Source organism: Ochlerotatus camptorhynchus, unplaced genomic scaffold, assembly GCF_037179485.1.
Source record: "Ochlerotatus camptorhynchus isolate MF236.1 unplaced genomic scaffold, CSIRO-AGI_Acam_v1.1 ptg000216l, whole genome shotgun sequence".
Lineage (NCBI taxonomy): Eukaryota > Metazoa > Arthropoda > Insecta > Diptera > Culicidae > Ochlerotatus > Ochlerotatus camptorhynchus.
In genome coordinates, this window is record NW_027040706.1 from 532,031 (window position 1) to 552,612 (window position 20,582).

General features: G+C 39.6%; 3 protein-coding genes across 4 annotated transcripts in view; 2 read left to right on the forward strand and 1 right to left on the reverse strand.

The window, feature by feature from the left end:
* The window catches only part of LOC135703588 (serine/arginine repetitive matrix protein 2-like), a 31,355-nt gene extending 27,593 nt beyond the window's left edge, over positions 1–3,762 (forward strand). For both annotated transcript variants that reach the window (XM_065224841.1, XM_065224842.1), the window contains one exon: positions 3,674–3,762. The gene's annotated coding sequence lies outside the window, so the exon portion shown is untranslated. The remainder of the gene's footprint in view (positions 1–3,673) is intronic.
* Positions 3,763–4,032: 270 nt separating this feature from the next.
* On the reverse strand, positions 4,033–6,086 carry LOC135703597 (RNA-binding protein 34). Its single transcript, XM_065224858.1, has 3 exons — positions 5,005–6,086; positions 4,625–4,945; positions 4,033–4,536 (listed from the first exon to the last, which is right to left on the reverse strand). Exons 1-3 carry the CDS (start codon positions 5,993–5,995, stop codon positions 4,079–4,081), a joined length of 1,770 nt encoding a protein of 589 aa, XP_065080930.1. The 5' UTR covers positions 5,996–6,086; the 3' UTR covers positions 4,033–4,078.
* A 5,490-nt stretch (positions 6,087–11,576) lies between these two features.
* LOC135703555 (uncharacterized) lies at positions 11,577–13,459 on the forward strand. The gene is made up of 4 exons (XM_065224800.1): positions 11,577–11,947; positions 12,016–12,279; positions 12,347–12,634; positions 12,701–13,459. The coding sequence occupies exons 1-4, from the start codon at positions 11,701–11,703 to the stop codon at positions 13,192–13,194; spliced, it is 1,293 nt and encodes a 430-aa protein (XP_065080872.1). The 5' UTR covers positions 11,577–11,700; the 3' UTR covers positions 13,195–13,459.
* Positions 13,460–20,582: the final 7,123 nt, after the last annotated feature.

A 20,582-nucleotide genomic window follows, 5' to 3' on the forward strand; every position in this document is an offset into this window, starting at 1 on the left:
TATGGCTAGAACATGTTCCGATCAATATGGGTCATGAGTTCACCTGAATCATCTTAAATCCATCATAGGACACTTCAAATCACATAAGAACTCAAAAAGGAGCTCAATTGGCCATATCCATATGTTCCGGCTATCCCAGGGGAAGTGGCCAATTTCTGACTTGAACCAAAATCCATCATGCGACACCTCAAAACGTGTGAATTCAAAAACAGGTTTTGGGAACCCCTGGGGAAGTGATCCGTTTCTCACTTGAATCGAAAACCTCAAAGCACATTAGACACAACTGGACATGTTCCAGGTTACAGTTCCTTTCGTGGGCCAAAATCTTGGGAGGAATGGAGCAAAGTAAAATAGCGTCTAGTCCGTTAAAGGACGACGAAAGAAGAACGAGAACGAATTTTATTCAAATAATTCACGTTGCTAAATGCACCGCTTCAGTTCTCCTCAACGTCGAAGTTCAGGCCGATCATGGTACGGAACTTCTCCAGCTTAACTCTCGCCAAAGCCTTCGTGAGTATGTCTGCGACAATTGATTCCGTTGAACAGTACCTGACTTCCATCACGCCAGTCGACATCAGTTCTCGCACAAAGTTGAACCGTGTATGGATGTATTTGGTTCGTCGGCTCCCTCCTTCGGATGACAGCATGGCGATGCAGCTCCAGTTGTGCTCGTGCAACACCACCGTGCCCATCGACGACCTCGTCTATTTCATCCATTATTTAGCTGCAACAGCCACCAAGCTCGAGCTTCAAGTCAGCTGTTGCGCCTCGGACCAATCCGCTTCGGTAGGTTGGCTCACCTTTCGTCCCAGAATAGACGCAGCAATCGCAATATCGGGTCTAGTGCACACCGCAACGACCAGACTCTGGTAACGCTCTCCGGATGGCATACACTCCTCCTTCTTTTGCTCCACGTTTGGATACCCAGGATCCATGGGCATTTTTGATGGCTTCGCTTGGTCCATATCACGGTACGGTGATTGGTTCATTTTTTTTTTTTTTTTTTTTTATTATAGTCACTTTAACACTCTTGGGTCATTCGTGACTTGTCCGGGGTGAGATTTGAACTCGTGACTTTGGCGTGAGAGGTATGGATGTTAACCACTACGCCGGGGTCGCCCCCGGTGATTGGTTCAACAAGAAACTGTCGGAACACGTTTGCTCCACCTGTTTGCCGAGGTAGTTGGTGACATCCCTCAGGCACGTGAGCCTGAATCGTTTCGACAGGTATTAGTAGATCCTCTCGTATTCGTTGTTGTCGGGACTCACACTCAACATAACGTCGAAGTGCAACAATATCGATAATTGATTATCGATGCGCCGAACGTAGAGGCACGGGTCTGCCTTGGATTGCTTCTACCCAAGCTGCTTCAACGTTTCTGTGATTTTCTGGTTCAGCCCGTATATGCTACGCTTCAACAAACACACCTCCTCCTCAGATCCTACTTGATAGCCCATTGGTCTCGGTGAGGTATCCGTGCAGGTATGCTGACTTCACATCGATGTGCTTGACTTGCAGGGATCGACGAGCGGCAATCGTCAACAGCGTTCGAAGCGTAGTTTTTTTTGGCTACTGGAGCAAAAACCTTGTCGTAGCCGGTGAAAAATAAAATAAAATAAAATAAATAAATAAAAATGGCAGCTTCACGATCTCCCATGTCGAGTTTTCTTGAAGGATTGCGAATTCCTCATCCATTGCCTTCATCATGCTGATTGGACACTAGTCGGGTGGTTTCTACCGCAATGGTAACACACCTTTGTTCTTACGTCTGGACCGTCGTACATCCTCGGCTTCCTCCTCGTCATCAATTTATCGGCTGTAACAACGGGTTTCTCATCATCCTCAACGAAAAAAGGTTTGAAAGGATAAAAAACGATACATCTGCTGGAATGAACCTGGCATCTCGAGATACGACAAGCTTGTTTGTTGCTAGATCCAGGAAACGGTAGCCCTTGTGCTACTGCGAATAACCGACGAAGGTCATTTTTGTCGACTTTGGGTCCAATTTCGTACGCTTCTCTTTTGGGACCCACACGAAAGCAGTTCGAAGCGGTTCCGACGAGTATGCTTTCATGGCAACCAGATGCAGTGACGTCAACTTGTGGGTGATTGATTCTGGCGCAACGTCCCACATGGCAGCCAACAAGGAGTTTTTCGAGTCACTGGACGAGTCCATCTCCGAAGACATCATGCTGGCAAATGGAATGAAGACCAAATCGGCTGGAAAAGGCATGTGTCGTATTCAGTGCATTGGTGAAGACGGAAATATCAACAGCATGTCCCTCAATGATGCGCTGTTTGTCCCTGATCTTGAATTGAATCTGTTCTCTGTACGATCGGCAACGAAGAAGGGCGCCCCTGTCATTTTCGACGATGCAGGATGTCGGTTTTCCAATGGCAGCAAAGTTATAGCTCTTGGCTTGGTATCAGGCGGTTTGTACAACCTTCGGATCACCCACGGAGCGCATATGGCCAACGGCAATAGTCACTCGGAGCATTGTCAGCACGCGTGGCACCGGAAGTTCGGCCACAGAGACCCAGAAGCAGTCGCCGAGTTGGAATCGAAGAATCTGGCTACGTGTGAGTGTTGTTTGGAGGGCAAGGTTGCCCGGCTCCCTTTCCCCAAGCAATCCAAGAATAAAACGAAGCAAGCACTTGACCTCCTGCACATGGATCTATGTGGACCGATGAACACACCAACGCCAGGTAGTTGTCGGTGCTTCATGGCGATTACCGTTGCGTGAAGTCGGTACTCGATGGTGTATTTTTTGAATAGCAGTTGATTTCATCAAGCAATATGTGCAGGCGCTTAGCCGTGGGACACTCAATTTCCCGATTGTGGCCAGCTCCTGCTCTGAAAAAACGACGGAACACTCCCGAACGCGACTAACTTACGCACGGTGCGAAAAAAAAACTATTCTGTTTATCGGTTGCTATGGTAACTTGCCTGAGCTCATAACCTCTTGGGAGGAATGGAGCAAAGTAAAATAGCGTCTAGTCCGTTAGAGCGACGACGAAAGAAGATCGAATTTTATTCAAATAACTCATGGTTAACCTAGCCTTATATTATTTCTACACTGAAGCTCTTCACGTTGCTAAATGCACTGCTTCACAAAACCCATCATACGATACTTGAAATCAATCCGTAAGAAGGGTCACATCTCATAGGTGGATAAATTCAGGTTTGTGAAAATGAACTTTCCAACACTGTTTAAGACATCCAAATTTTCCATCTTCAAAAGTCGTGCCTTATGAAACTCTTAAGCTTTTTTTTTTTTTTGGCTCAGCGTAACTTGGTGTGTCTCCGGTTAGATTACTGCCGTAATACGCATAACTGTGCCATGCTCTATGCAATCTGTATAACGGCAGAATCAGGCCATAAGAAAAACATAAACATGAAGTTACCGTAGCATTATGGATGTAAAACAAAATACAGTCACTATGTTTCGTTTATTTCGACCGCTGAATTCCCTCCAACCAAATTTTCAATCTTCTGAGCTTCAATCAAAATTGTCAAGATTTTAGAACATGGTCAAATTTTGAATATGTCAGAACTTTTATTCAAGATTCCATTTTTCTGGGGCCTGACAAATTGAAAAAAAAATCAAATTACTAAAATTATTTACATATTATTAAAATGGTGCACTAATTAGTGTTTTCTTTTCTTTTCAGATCCTTATATATTATATTCAAAGGCACATGGCACATGTCTTGTGAATGTTACAACTCAATTTAGCTTCAGTGTTTTAGTCGTGTATTTTGCGCTAAGAATGAACCTATTCTGGTATGTTTGAAGGAAATAATATATGTGTAGAATGGGTTACATTATTTTGTAAATGGAGAAAAATAAAAACTTACTGTACAGATAAAGTCAACTTATTGGAATAATTGGAATAGGTTTACTTTAATTTAACCAATGAGGTAGTGTTTCTCTCTAATAGTAGAAGTCCCAGTAGAAATATCTGAATATAAATGTGCAAGTGAACTCACTGATCCGAATTCATTTATTCATGTGTGAAATATAAAGAAAGTAATAAAAATACATTAGCACATCGTCAGTTCAATTTCAACCTTACTCTACTTCTTTCGGCTTGCCCCAGCAGCAGTCAGCTTCTGGGCCAGAAGTTTCTTCTTCTTGTCCGATCCTCCCTTCTTTTTCTGCTTGTGTTTATTGTCCGACTTGGTTTTGGCAACGGCTCCATGGAACTCCCGTACCGGTGGTTTCTGCTTCTGATCGCCTTGTTGCTGATTCGTTTCGTTCACAGGTTGGCTCGTTGGACCACCCGGGCGGGAGAATTTTGCCTTGTCGACTAGATTACCTTTCTTATTCTTACGCTTTCCTTGTTTGGTGGGATCAACTTTCACTATGCGCAGAGGGCGTCCGTTCAGCAGTTGTTGGTTTAGCTTCAGTGCTTTGGCGATCGATACTCCCTTCTTGAAGCACACATATCCAATTCCCTTGTCTGCAATTTGTCGCACATACTCGAGTTCACCCACGCGACTGAAGAAATCGTACAGTTCGTTGTCGGTAGTTTCTAAAATTTAACGGCAAATATTTAAGGTTCAGTGTTGCATCGACCCAATAAGAACAACCCGCTTTCAAAAGAAGGTAACTATACTTACTGTGGTTGATGTTCCCAACGAAAATTGTCGATGCCGCGTGTCCCATCTGTTTCTGCGTGTGCATCGTCACTCGAATGCGGTTACCCTCAACAAGTTGACCATTCGTGACACAAGCTGCCTCTGCTTCCTTCCTGGTCTCGAATCTAATGTAACAGTTCAGAGCCTTTGCCTCCTTTCGATCTTTCTTCTTGAACAAAGTAACACCATCACTCGAACGGAACCGGATGGTCAGTATCTGGCCGTACTGTTTGAACATGACTTTCATCGTAGATTTCTTCACCGTATTCGGAAGGTTACCGATGAAAATTGAGTGTTCAGGACCTGGAATAAACAATTAAGACGATTCATTGTGTACATGAAATGGAAAGTTACCAACGAACCGGTGAAACGCTTTTCCTTCTTTTTTTCGTTGACTTTTTTATCCTTAGCCTTCTTGTCAGCCTGCTCATCTCCGGAAGATTTGTCGTCGTCTGCTTTCGAGTGTTGGTTCAAAATTCTTTGATTGACTTGATCCATATCATTGGAAGCATCGTTCTGTTCATCTTCAGATTCGCTTTCCGAAGTGACCACATCCTTATCCGCTTCAATGACCTTCCCTTCATGTTTGTTGTGTTTAACCTTGATTTTCGGTTCCGTTACGCTTGGCTGGGATTCCGACTTCGTTCCATTAAGCTGATTCTTCTGTTTGTTCTTTTTCTTGTGCTTCTTTTGTGGTTTATCTCCATGGACTTCAGTTTTGACTACAGGAGCATTGCGTTTTTCCTTCTTGGATACAGCCACTGTGGTTCCATTTACTTCAGCGCTATCATCGGGTTTATCCGTTACAGTAACCTTATTTTTCTTGTGCTTCTTCGGCTTATCATCCATCACTTCAGTTTCGACTTCTGGAGCCTTACGCTTCTTCTTCTTGGATTTTTCCAAAACAACATCAGCTCTTTTTTCACCAGCGAAGCCTTCTTCTTCAACCGAAAGCTTCTTTTTCTTGTGTTTCTTCTTCGGCTCCTGCTCGCTGTGCTCCGACTTCACCTCAGGAGCCTTGAGCTTATCCTTCTTGGATTTCTTCGAGACAGCAGCTTCGCTTCCATTTCCATTGACTTCGGCTCCAGGTTTGCGTTCAGCAGAAGTCTCATCCACCGGTGGAGTCTTGTGTTTTTTGGCCTTCTTCGTTTTCTTCATCACTGCATGTTCAACAATCGCTTCCGTTCCAAGGGCAACGTCCTTGATTTTGGACAAATCCTCCCGATTTTTCTGCTTTTTGATTTTCTTTGATTTCTTGGAAATGCCCATGCGGCTAGCGGTTTCATTGTTCGCCACTTTTTCCTGTCCTTCTAGAGGACTTAGCTTTGGGCCAGATTTGAATTTCTTCCCCATCGTTGTAAGGACTCCTTTACACACACAAGTTCCGGAGAATATGTAAGATTCTGCTATTTAAAAAAAAAACTTTCTGCAATAATCTGAAAGACCGGTCAACGTTTTGAATGTGATCGAAGTGGAACGAAAATGGAAAACATTAATTCTAGACTAACAAATCCAAAAGGTCTAAAAACCATTTTAAACTTAATGCTTTATTATAGCTCCGTATATACTTGAAAAAATATCTTCATCAAAACTTTCACATTCAAAACTACGTCACCGTAAGGGAAAAGCAGATTTCAACAACAAGATAAAGCTGTTCTCGCGTCACTTTTCAAATAGACCAATGTAACAAATGTAAACAAATCGAGTTAAGCGATACAAACTATTGCTCTTCTATCATTGTATGTGATACAAAAACATCCATCCAAATTTACTTTCATTTATTTAAGATAATCATTGATCAAAAATTGTCCAATGTACAATTTGAAATGATGGGTACATGATTGTTACTTCGGTCATTCGGACTGCCTAATATGATTGGTGCTCATTTTCCAAAGGCGGGGCCAATCTAAAGTTAGGTACTATACTCTGAAATCTGTGAAAGGGAATCTAGTATCATGTAGACAAAACGTCCAATGTAACACTCATTGATTATTTCATTGAGGAAAATCGTCCAATGTAACATGTCCGATGTACACCTCGACTTGTCAAAACGTCCTATGTGGTTTTTTTCTATGTTGTAGCATGAAATTCAAAGTAAAATTGTAATTTTACCGTTTCTTTTGAATTTTCAACGTTATTATACACTGACTGCATTAAAAATAGTATTGCAAATTGTATTGTTTTTAAACAGTTAAAATAATAATCTGTCGAACTTCAACTTAGGTTTTCTCAAAATGGTGAATATGTTACATTGGTCTATTTGAAAAGTGACGCGAGTGTTGATTTTTGTGAGTATTTTTTGAATCACGGGAAAATTGGTCTTAACTTAACTTAATAAAAACAAAACAAAGTTTACAATACACAACGTTTAAGTCTTTATGATTTATACGTCAAGATATAATAAAAAACACGTGCATTTGACAAGTTGCAGGGCTATGCTGTACGATGAAATGATTGTACAATCACTGTAACTGGTGAGTACCCATCAATGGGTGAAAAAGTAACCATTTTGTGGTAGTTAAATTAAATAAAAAAAACTTAAAAAGTATGCAGATTCCCGCTTCACCTTATTGAGTCCGAGCCATAATTACTTCGGCAATAGTCATGCATGATTGAAATCGAAATAATCTTTCCAGTATTAAATTTTAGTCTTTTTTCAATACTGATATATAATCAAAAAAGATTAAAATTCAATCAAAAATTATTAAAATGGAATCAAAAATTATTGACATTTATTCAAAAAAAGATTATCTATTAATATCAGATGCTTATATTTTAGAAAGAGAGGGTTAATTTTTAATCATTCGATATGATTAAACGGAGTTTAATGTCAAATTGATTAAATTTCAAGCAAAATGGGAATAGTTCAATTTATCAGTGTATGGAGCTGTCAAAAAATGCGTATAAATGAAAATTTCAAATAGTGGGTACACAGAGAAAAAAAATTACCCTAAATTTAAGTTCTTTTTACTTAATTTTGAGTTTTGCATCCCACTCTCACTTTTTGTTGTTGTCAAAAACGGAACGAGAGATTCGACTTTCTCATGACTATCGTTCAATAAGCTACTAGTGAGTATATGAGATATTCTCAAATTTGAGTCAATTGAACTTAATTTTGGGTAGAAAATACACACGAGTAAGTAATTATTTTTGCCGTAGCCAAATGCAAACTACTATAAGTGGTTTACTGAAAATTAGCTTATTGAACGGAACATGGGAGATGACCCGCATAAACGCGAACCATCACATGACCTTACCGATAATGGTTATAAATTGTTTATAATCCCTGCTAAACTTCAACTGAAATGGTTATGGAACTTTACATGAACGTTTGTGTGATAAAGTTTTAACCTTAAGTATTATAGTTTTTTGGAAGTGGACCTTACAAATAATGGGTTGTTAAGAACCATTACCATTCCAAATTCTTGTTTTCTCCATACATTTTCGGAAAGAGAACTATATTCGAACGTTTTTACTTATGGTTTGAGAACATTAATGGTTATGGTTATGGTAGTCAGTAAGGTCCATTAATGGTTTTGTATTATCGCTCAACTTTACGTGAAATATATCGTGAATTGGTAATCAGTAATTTACAGGCAACCAATTCGCGATATATTCCACATAAAGTTGATCGATGTTACAAAACCATTCATGGACCTTACTGGTTACCATAACCATAACCATTAATGTTCTCAAACTATAAGTTAAAAGGTTTTAGTATAGTTTTCTTTCCGAAAATGTATGGAGAAAACAAGAATTTTGAATGGTAATGGTTCTTAACAACCCATTATTTGTAAGGTCCACTTCCAAAAAACTATAATACTTAAGGTTAAAACTTTATCATTAAACGTTCATGTAAAGTTCAATAACCATTTCAGTTGAAGTTTAGCAGGGATTATAAACAATTTATAACCATTATCGGTAAGGTCAATTTATGGTTCGCGCTTATGCGGGGAGTGAAAAGAACTTAATTTTGGGTAATTTTTCGGTTCCGTGTACTTTTTCACCCAGTTCCGAAACCTGTTCAGGAATTATAAATGGGTTCATTTTTACCCATTATTGGGTGAAAAATATCTTTGTTGCTCCGTAATACCCCGGACAGACTATGGCTTGTATCATGTAATATAGGCTGGCTTGCAATGAGCACTCATACATCTAGTTTTCACTGGAAATCCTATATATGAGTGCTCATTGCAAGCCAGCCTATATTACATGATATAAGCCATAGTCTGTCCGGGGTATAACGTTGCTGACATACTTGGTGTGTCTTGTCGAGTGCCTTTGTTTCATTTTTAAAAGTACAAAAAGTGATAAATATGTGAAAATTATCCTTCTACAGACATCGAAGCAGGACTAGCGGCTCCGATAATTCGATGTATCACGGTAATATATCCATTACGCTAGATTTTGCTGTTGTGAAAAAGGCGTTCAATTTTTTTTGCAGGATGCTGAAACAGCTTTACAAGAACAATTGATGAAGTATGTTGCCTGAAATGTCGATGCTAACGTTGATGTGGCGCCCCATCTGATTTTCAACGGCAACAATTACTTCATTTACGTTGACGCACAACTCATCCACGGTGGAATTGACCACTTTGTCAAGCAGTTTTGGCGTGACTTTCTACCAGCGATTCCACAAAACTACACTAATAAAAATTCAATGATTAATTTTATGTGTCCCACACATGAATTTTTACAATGTGATAAACATATGATATATATGTGTCCGACACATAGTTTTTATGGGTACACATAAAATTCATGTGTAGCCACACATACTATTCATTTGACTCATAAATTTCATGTGTAGTTCTGAGTGGATTCTGTTTATGTGTGGAAACATGAAAATCATGTGGAATTTTACATGGATATTCGCCAATAAAAATGTGTCGATTATTATGAGTGTAGACCAACTAATTTCTATTTTTTTTTATGAAACGCACAAATGTTGGCTACTTTTCTCGAGGTTCTAGAAGAAAAAAATCTCAAAATAATGTGTTATTTCAAAGTTTGAGTGGTAGTAAACGTTATTTTAACTGCTCGAATGAAATGGTTAATTTACTCCATCCGCACGCTGGACACTCTATTTAAAGTGTTCACTGTTTTCAACATTTGTCCACCAGCAGAAGTGTAGAAAATTATTGATTTCATCGAGATTATAGGTTATGAAATCAAAACGACCAGCACCCGTCAGATGGTCAATCGTTTGGTTTCATCGTTTAAGGAATCCATCCATGCTGACGAAAAAGATGCTGATGAATAATGTATTAATTTCATAAATTATTGCAATGATGTTCAATAAAAACCAAGTTCAGCAATCTATATTTTCCATTTTATTGATGGATTTTAAAATTATTGTAAATTCTCAAATTTCAGATTGAGTCCCATCAATACATTTAAAAAAAGGAGTACTTTTTACACAGTTACGGAAAACAATGCATTCTGGAAATGGGCAAAAAGTACCCCATGATTTGACGTAGAGCTTACCCATTAGTGGGTAAAGACGTTTTACCAATTTTATGAGTTTACCTACTTTACCGCGAAATGGGCACTTTTTCACCCATTAATGGGTACTTTCCAGTTACAGTGTACATTGCAAAGCATCACCGAGGGGCTTTAATATGGTTATTTCTTTTTAATGTGATCACACTTGTTTTAAATAGCTTTTTCCCCCTCCTTGATTTGTTTTTCATCGATCTTGTTTTCCGTGTCGAGCACCAATGCCACCGACGCCAGGGAGGCAGCTCCCACATCTGGACCCTATCGATCCAACAACTCATGAACCGGGGACCAACGGCTTTACTTCCCACCGTAATCAAAGATGTTATGCCTCAGAAAATCCCGGCGGCGCTGACTGGGATTTAACCCGAGCCTGCTGGGGTGAGAGGCAATCACGCTTACCACTACACCACCGGCGCTGCTAGTTCCAGTGCTGCACAATTAACCGCTTCATTCGAGCAGTTAAAATGACGTTTACTACCACTCGAACTTTGAAATAAAATATCATTTTGAGATTTTTTCTTCTAGAACCACGAGAAAAGTAGCCAACATTTGTGCGTTTTATAAAAAAATAGAAATTATTTGGTCCAGTTTTGTGAAATCGCTGGTAGAAAGTCACGCCAAAACTGCTTGACAAAGTGGTCAATTGGGTTCTTTAACGGTATTGAGGTAAATGCATAAACTGCATTATAAAAGAACCCAAACCCAACATTTCATGGTGGAACTGCTTTAAATAAGTACGATTACATTTGCAAAAATCACCCCTCGGTGTCACTTTGTTTGGTAGCGAACTGTCAGTTTGTTTGTTTAGTTTCGTCGGTGGTTTAGTGTCGAACAGTGAAGTTATTATTTTGCTTTAAATCTTGATTTAAAAATCGAGATCAAAGTGTGTCAGTTTGAAAAATATATCGCTGCACAGCAAAAAAAGTTGTTGAATATTACATCGAAACTGCTGCAACCGATGGGCTAACTGGGCTAACTGTCAAGAAACCTGAAAACGTATCGATTGTGCGCCGGCCTTTAATTTTGAGTTGTTTCGTCTTTCCGTGGTGTATACACTAAAGAGCCTGAACTTATAAAGAGGCGACATCTAAATTCAGCCTCTTTAGTATCCACCTGTATCCAATGAGCTGGATTACCGAGGTGAAGCAATCACTCACACAACCACTGTACGATACAGGCAAGTACACGCAAGTAGTGACGTCACTACTTGCGTTTACGTTGATTTTTTGGTTTACTAATACAACCCTATTTCACGATCTGCGCCACCTCTCTCTGTACCTCATTGACCTGTATCCATCCACCGGCGCCGGCTCACTTCAAAAGCAAGCGCAAAGGATGCAAGATCGCTCAATTCTAGCTACAGAGTTCTCATCTATATTTACATCTTGGCAAAATGTATTTGTTTTCCTGTCAGCTCAATATTATTCTCGCGATCTTTGTTGGTTTTCTTTAATAAATTTGGTGATTTTTGACTTGGTTTCGGTTAAAAGACGCTCCGATTAAACAGGACCTGTTCGGCATCTGCAGTGTGATAAAAGTGATCGTATTCAATCGTTATGGATGCAGCAGTTTCATCCAGTACCGATAGAAGCCTCCAGCAGAACCCGGCTGTTCGGCGCCGGCAGATGCGACAAAAAGTGTTGAACCGAATCCGGAAGGTCAATATCAAGAATAAGGGTGCCAAGAGTTTCTACTACTTCACCTATGAAACAGTGGATACCAAGAGCAAAGACAGCTCGGCCGCGTCGACGTATTTCTTCAACGGAGAACCATGCGAAGGAGATGAGCAGTTCCTAAAGCAAAGTGGGTGATAATCATTCGGTGCTGAGTTGGTTCGTGAAATACATTACCTGTTTTTATTCTACCCGTAGTGAAACGCAGCGTATTTGTAAGCAACATTGCAGCTGGGACGAGAAAATCCGAAATCAAGGAGCTATTTGACCGTTATGGTAAGATTGAGAGCATTCAACTGAGGGCCCGAAACGGTGAGACTATTGTCGGGCGACAGCACATCTCTCCCTACAGTCCAATTATCGGTATGGTGAAATTCAGCAAGAAGGAGGAAGCCGAAAAGGCTTGCGAATTGAAAGATGGAAAATTCCAGGCCAAATTGGTCGATCAGAACTTCCAGTATGGTAAGCAGCTGTGCATTTGAAATTTCAATCAATCTTGTAATCGTATCCTATTCATGTTCTGTTTCAGAAAAAGAGAACTGCATTCGTGTCGATAACATTGATCCTAAGATTTCGAAGACAGAGTTACGAGGGTACTATAACACTTTCGGAACCATTCTCAATATCTCATTGGAAACAAACGATGGCTCTCTGATACTCACGGACAAGGAATATCAAAAACAGAGTTTTGTTTGCTGCTACATTCGATTCAGCCGCAGGAGTGAAGCAAAGACTGCTCGAGAGATGCATGAGTATATTTTCCGGGATAGGAAGCTCAGGGTGGAGTTGGCCTATCAGAAGCATTGTGATCCCAACAGTAAGTAGGCTTGTAGGGTTTGCATATATGTAATTGACCATGATTATTCAACTTTCCTGTTCGTAGAATTAAGCAACAATGTTTTGCGAATGTTTTTCCAAAATGTCGGCGATGTGATTGCACTGGACCAGATTCCTCACCAGCACATGGGATACGTGTGCTACAAGCATCCCCTGCCACCGGAAACAATCAAAAGACTGAATCAGCGTATCTATCGCAGCAAGAGAATTCATTTCGAAAAGCTGGACATCGGTAATCTGGTCAAGAAGCAGAACAAATCTGGAGGAGAATCCATGGACGTTGCAACCACCAGTGGTCAGGATAGAGTGCTGGTTGCTACGAGTACGTTGGCTGCATCTGCGGCATCAGCGGTAGCAGCACCGACAGCGAAAAAGGCAAAAATGAAGACAATACAGAAGAAAGCCGTTAATCCCGGAGGAACGGCCACATCCACCGGAGGTGTAGTGAAGAAAAAGATGCCTCGGAAAAACGCGGCAACTGGTACAAAGGCCAAAGCGGCCGACAAGGCCGCCAAAGCTGTGAAAGAAGACATGTCATAGAAGGTAGAAGGTACATTTCAATTATTTAACTTTGCTATAATTTAATAATACACAGCGTTAAGTGTACTAGAGTGTATTTTTAACGATGACGAACTTTTCTGATACTGAATGATGTTATTTTCAATAACATAAGAATGCCTCATACACACACTCACACACTTTTCTGTACTTTCATTCTGGCTTCGAAATATCCGTCCTTCTATCAATTACGCTGTGCCTTTGAGCGTCTGATTTGTATCTTAATGTAGTACCGTGAGTCCTGATGCCGCGCAGCACCCGTGGGTTCGACAATAAATTTGAATATTTTGCAATGTAGGTATATTGATTTTTTTTCTAAATAATTATCGCAAACGTTAGCATATCACATCATCTTTACTAATGCATAACAAATTTGAAAATTGGTTACACACACACGTACAAAATAAAAGAAAGTGTACCATACTTTTTAGTTCCTAATACTGTAGGTTCACAGCAGTAGCATAATTACTTAATAAAATGTATGTTTTACATTCTGAATCATGTATTTTTTTCTAGGATTTTTTAGATTTACGTGGTTTTTAGTTTCCGTAACATTGTTGAAAATAATGTCAGGTAGTGTTCGTGAGTATTGTGCAGTTTTCTCCATTAGCAAACTCCCTGGTAGGCAAAGATAGCACAGCTTACCGTAAACGTAGCCATTCACCCCACCGAAACTTGCACAAACCGCCACCAGATGGATGAACAAATGTCTGTTGGGAGGGCATGAGGGGTGGCGATAGAGATGGCCATTTTGAATGGACGATAACAGGCACGACAAACTGGTGATGTACGGCGAATGGCCCGGGTCACTGGCCGACAGCCTGGAGCAGTGACTCAATGACTCACTCGGCTTCCAAATTGAAATCACTAAATTTGTACAGTGTACCAACTTTCATAAGCGGAGATTACTAGTGTAAACCATAGTTAACAGTGAAAAGTGTGAGGAGAGAGTGAACAAACAATACTATCGAAAGTATTGCGAGGATTAAAATAATTCTCCGGTTGAATAATATTGATCATGTGGAAATCATTGGATTTCAAAGAGCGCATTGCGAGGATTGAAAGAATCCTCCGGATGGTTCAGGTTGATATAAAAGTTAGCGGAAATAATTAGATTTTCTGAGTGTGGGCGGAAATTTGAGGGATTTGACATGCGCTCAAGGCGCAAGTGTAGTGAAATTTTTGAGCAACAAGTAGAAATCTGAGGCATTTCATTGACGAGAAAAAAACATAATCAACAAAAAAATTATTTGCGTGTCACCAGGGAAACCATCACGGATCAAAAAGTCATGTGAGCTATGGTACTCCATTTAGGTGGCCTTGCTCTCCAAACAGTCTTCAAGAATATCAAAGATCATGACCACGTCCCCATTATGGCTCTATTACCAAAGCACTACGATGTTGCTGTCACAAAGCTGGACGAGTTTTTCCAACCGCGTTATCAAAGTACTTCGGAGCGCCGAAAGTTACGATAACTGAAGCAGAAAACTGGTGAGCGGTTTGCGGCTACGACAACAAGTATCCGAAAGCGGATTTAAGAAATACGGAACCGAACTGTAAATTTTGAAAATTTTCTACCTTGTTTGACTCTTATTCCTTTTCGATCCTTGTTTGGACCCTACCCGAGGTAATCCAGCTTAGATATCGATTTGGAAATTCCTCTTCAATCCTTCAGATTCTTATAGTAATCTGCTTGAAGTCGATTTGGATAAAAGTTTTACTACCGCCATCAAGGGCGTAGCGAGGTTTTGAGCTAGGGAGGGGCGAAAAAAAATTACTATGGAAAATTTGGCCGAACGCCATTTCCCCGAAAGTCTTTGTGTTGCTGAGTTTAGGGGGGGGGGGCATTCGACCCCCGCCCCTCTGGCTACGCCTATGACCGCCATGGCGCCTAAGTGCAAAAGAAAAGGACAATCTCTTGATCCCCCTTCTGATGAAATTAATTTGAGCAATTTGATTTGCTCACGGATCATGAGAATGATCCATCATCCAGGAAAAAATCTAGTTAACTTTCCCGGCTTAATGCCAAGAAGGAAAAGATTTCCCCTATTGTGATAACCACTTCAGATTTCCATGCTCTTCGCACGGAACTTTTATTTTTATTTTTCGATTATTTACAAATCTGAACTGACTTACAGCTGAAATAACCACACATTAAAAATCCAGGAGATCATAACCGCTGAGGCAATTTTATAAATCTTAATTTTTCTCATCAAAAATATATGGAAGCACCGCCGGATCACTGCAAACCCGATACAGAAAACAAAATATTCCACGTGGATGATGATTCCAAGCACCTGCGGTGGATAAATTAATCAGGAAAGGTGAAAATATTTTCCTCTTCCTACTTATGCTTCAATAAAAAATTTCATCCTCATCATTCTTTTGATGGTTCCCCTATTCACCACCAGAGGCTGAAACAATCGCTTAGTTTCTATCAGGATTGTATGACATTCCCCAGAATGTCATTTTCCAGAATGCTATTCTCCAGAATGTACCATTCCCCAGAACGGACCAACCACTCCCCAGAATATACCATTTCCCAGAAAACCATTCCCCAGAAAACCATTTCCCAGAAAACCCTTCCCCAGAATGGACTATTTTCCTGAAAAATAATTGTTCCTTTTCCGCGATGTTTTTGTTGTTGCTTTTTTCGTACTACAGCCCTTATTGTTACATATTATAACCATCCTGGACAAGAAAAATGTCATCAAGATAGATTTGTTGCATGTTATAGCTAGCTTTTCTGAACATTAAACACGCACCGCCTAAAAAATAACATCAGTGTACTTACATTTTCAACTTTATTCAATGCACTAAACTTGATGTAATATAATGGCCAAAATGATTATTTTCCCTTCTTGTGATCACAAACTGTTCTGCCATATATGTTGAGGAACAGCTAATGATTTAAAGGAAAGAATTTACAATAATCCTCGTAATAATCACTATTATAACCACAAACGAAGTGACAGACGTAGTGGCTCGTAAACTTTGGTGACTAATGCTATAGCAATTTTTTAGTGTATCACATGGCAACACTACTACTGGATTGTACCACATGACAACACTAAATGTACTAGAATGTTTTGGTTCTATATCTTTCACTCTACTCAAAGCTGAAATACATTTAAAAATGACAAAATGATACACTCTTTGCACACTGTCAAAGATCATTGCATACAAAATCAACTTTGTTTAAATCAAAACAAAAATACTAGCCCATCTGGTGGCTGATGGCACAAGCTTTTAAGAATATTCTATTACAGTGAACCACATTATTTTAATTGATTTCTTCGCCAGTTAGTCGCCTGTCGCTTCGTTTGTGATAATAACTCTATTCCTCAAACGTTTCGTTAAGCATGGAAAATGAAATATGGTGGTAATATTGCCTCATGACCTGTATTTAAACAACATATAAATAAAAGAACAGCCTATGATCAAAAGGAGGGAAAACTATCATTCATTGGATATTTTTCCATCTGTATGACATGAGACATGATATGTTTTGAAGAGCATTCATGACTGCAAGGAGTAAAAAAATGCACGTTTCCGTCTAATCGTCTTGGTCTCTTCGGTGCTCTTATTCCTCACGAACACCTCTATTCCCGTTTTCGTACGAATTGGATTCGACATACAAAAAACAATTTGATTGACGAATCCAATTCGTACGAAAACGGAAATAGAGGTGGAAGCTAGCAATAAGTGCATCGAAGACACCAAAGCGGTTTGACGGAAAACTGCACTTTTATCACACTTTTTAGATTATTTAAGCAGTCCAGTTTCAGTTGCAATATATGCTGTAGTCTTTGAAGTTTAACGGTTATTCAATTGAATATGTTAGAACAGATCATGATCAAAAGTAGGAAACATAATCATTTGATATTTTTTCTTCTTTTGGGCTGTTCTTTCATATTTTTTTTAAAATAGGCGTTCTTTCATATTTTTTTAAATAGATCTTGATAAAAGGTTTAAAGTAGTAATATTTTAAAATGTTGGTTCTTTCAATAAAATACAAAAGAACTGCTCATAATAAAAAGAAAGGAAAATAATCATTTATTTGATGTTTACGCCGAGACGAAAGTGGCTTCATTGGCTTCGTACCACTCCAGGAAAACATTTGAATAGTGGCACAAAGCTAGATCCGGCCAGAAGATCGTAGGGTCCTCGTGTTGCTTCAACAGAGGAAGCAGAAGCTTATGTTGACACTCCTTGAGGTAGATCTCCCCGTTTACAGTCTCGGTAGTCACGAACGGTGTACTCCGTTTGCCAGATTGCTTACAAAATCATGTATTTATCGGCAAACTTTGAAAGTTTCTGCTTCCTTACTTCCTCCGGAATATCAAACTTGTGCTGGGCGGTGAAGAACAGTAGCCCCGGAAGCTGCCGGAAGTCCGCCTTAACGTAAGTCTCATCATCCATGATGAGACAATCCCCCCTATTCTGCGAGTCACGTGACTCTCTCTCACCGGTGAGGTGACAATAGTCACCTCGTGTGAGGTGACTCTCCATTTGATTTGCACGGAGAGTCACCTCACACGAGGTGACAATTGTCACCTCACCGGTGACAGAGAGTCACGTGACTCGCAGAATTAGGGGAATGAGGCTTAGTCAGCATCTGGGTGTACAGTTTCCGGGCCCGTGACTTTCCCACCGTATTTTGCCGTTCGTCACGATTTGGGGCTTTCTGCACTTTGTACGTATTCAGTCCCTCCTGGTCCTTGGCTCTCTGAACGAAAGACTTGGACAGATTCAACATTTTGGCCACATCCCTGACCAAAGCATTGGGATTCCGCTTAAACGCTTTCACGACACGCTTGTGATCTTGATCACTAATAGAACATCCATTCTGACCGCATTTCTCGTTCCGTTCCATGCTCAGAGTTTCGTAGTAACGTTTAATCACACGACTCACCGTTGACTGCACGACTCTGAGTTGTTTTCCGATGTCCCGATGAGACAGTGAAGGATTTTCCAGGTTCTTGCGCAAAATCAATTCGTTGTGTTGCTTTTCGGGCCATTTATTTCAACTTTCGAAAAACTGACAACGATAAAAATACACACACTTAGAAATTATCGCCGACTTTGGTAATTTTTACCGAAATCTGAACAGCTGAACCACAAACGAAGTGACAGACGGAGCGGCTCGAAAACTTTGGTGACTAACCTGCTATTTCAATTTTTCAGTGTACCACATGGCAACACCACTACTACTAGATGGTACCATAGAGGTAACTCTAAGACCAGAAGGTCCCGAAGAAACGAGCTCAACTTTTTGGCTCAGCTCTGGTACTATCTTCGGTCCCAAGCTAATTGATTCACCCCTCGAAATATAGGAAAATCCAATAACCCCTCATTTTATCTGTCAAACTTTCATAGCGAATCAAAACAAACATAGTGTAGTACTGGAATACGTTAGTCGATTTGCTTGGGACCAATAGGCTAGTCAAGTAGTGAGCCAATTTAAAATCGTTAGTTTCGTATTGATTGTTGATTGTACCACATGGCAACACTACTACTGGATTGTACTAGCATTTTCACCAAATGTATTAGAATGTTTTGGTTCTATCTCTTTCACTCTACTCAAAACTGAAATGCATAAAAAAAATGACAAAATGATACACTCTTTGCACCACAAACGAAGTGACAGACGGAGCGGCTCGAAAACTTTGGTGACTAACCTGCTATTTCAATTTTTCAGTGTACCACATGGCAACACCACTACTACTGGATTGAACCACATGGCAACACTACTACTGGATTGAACTAGCATTTTCACCAAATGTACTAGAATGTTTTGGTTCTATCTCTTTCACTCTACTCAAAACTGAAATGCATAAAAAAATGACAAAATGATACGCACTCTTTGCACACTGTCAAAGAATCATTGTACACAAAATCAACTTTGGCAAAACCAAAACAAAAATACTATCCCATCTGGTGGATGATGGCACAAGCTTCTAAGAAAATTCTATTACAGCGAACCACATTATTTTAATTGATTTCTTCTCCAGTTAGTCGTCTGTCACTTCGTTTGTGCTTTGCACACTGTCAAAGAATCATTGTACACAAAATCAACTTTGTTCAAATCAAAACAAAAAAACTAACCCATCTGGTGGATGATGGCACAATCTTCCAAGAAAATTCTATTACAGTGAACCACATTATTTTAATAAATTTCTTCGCCAGTCTGTCACTTCGTTTGTGGCTGAACTGTTCGGTAAAATTTATACAATTCAATTCAATTGCTTTTCAGCTACTTTGAAACTAAATCTCCACTAAAATGACAAGATTTGATCATTTAAACAAGGTTGAACATATTTTAAAATTATTTTCAAATTCAATAGCCTTTAAAATGAAGGTCAAAGTTTTACCGAACATTCCGCTGTTCTGATTTCGGTAAAATTTACCGAACACGGAACCAAAATCTTAGTGTGCAGTGTAAACTATACACTCTAAACTACTTCTACTCAAATGGTCAAGAGAAAAGACCCAAAGGGTACATCTAGTTTTCACTGGAAATCCTATGCATGAGTGCTCATTGCAAGACAGCCTACACAGCAAAAAAAAAATGTAATGTCGATCAATGTAATTCAAGCTGATGTATGAAATAATGATGTAATAGCAAAAAGCAGATACAATATTACATCAATGGATGTAATTTTGTTCGCAAAATCGATGTACATCGTACAACGTTATTTTACACAACCAATGGATTGACCTGGTTGCAGCAGTTTGGATGTAATATTCAACAACTTTTTTTTCTGTGTATTTTACATGATATAAACCACAGTATGTACGGGGTATTAGGATAAAATCAAAACATTGAGAAATATAATGCATTACATTCAGAAATACTTCACTTCGCAACCGATGAACCATTCTGACGGCCATATGAGTACCCAAGTAACCATATAGTTGCAATATAGCTTGTATATCCTTGCTTGAGAATGGTTAGTTGAGGAATCCGATGAAACTGTCACTTCTTTAAACTAATCCCTTTTGTATTTCTTTCATTCTCTTTTCGCACTTTGCATACAACACCATCTCATACTAGTCTCTACATCGATCCAATGATGTACGGACCGCTCATTCCGAGTGCTCAGTGGATCAGCGACTACCAGATGATCTTGGCAATGCAAGAAAATTTGTTTTCGTTGATGGAAGTATCATAACACAGGTAATTTTTATTAGATATTTTTACAGACTATGAGAGATAGTGGACAAGAAGATCCAGTGAAAAGACCGGGCAAAGGTGTTATATCCTAAAAAATGGTAACTACCAAGTTTGCTGCTGTCATCGTCGTAGTCGCCGTTGGCAGTACCATTTGTATATTTGAAATTAACCATCAACCGCCGAAACTATAAGA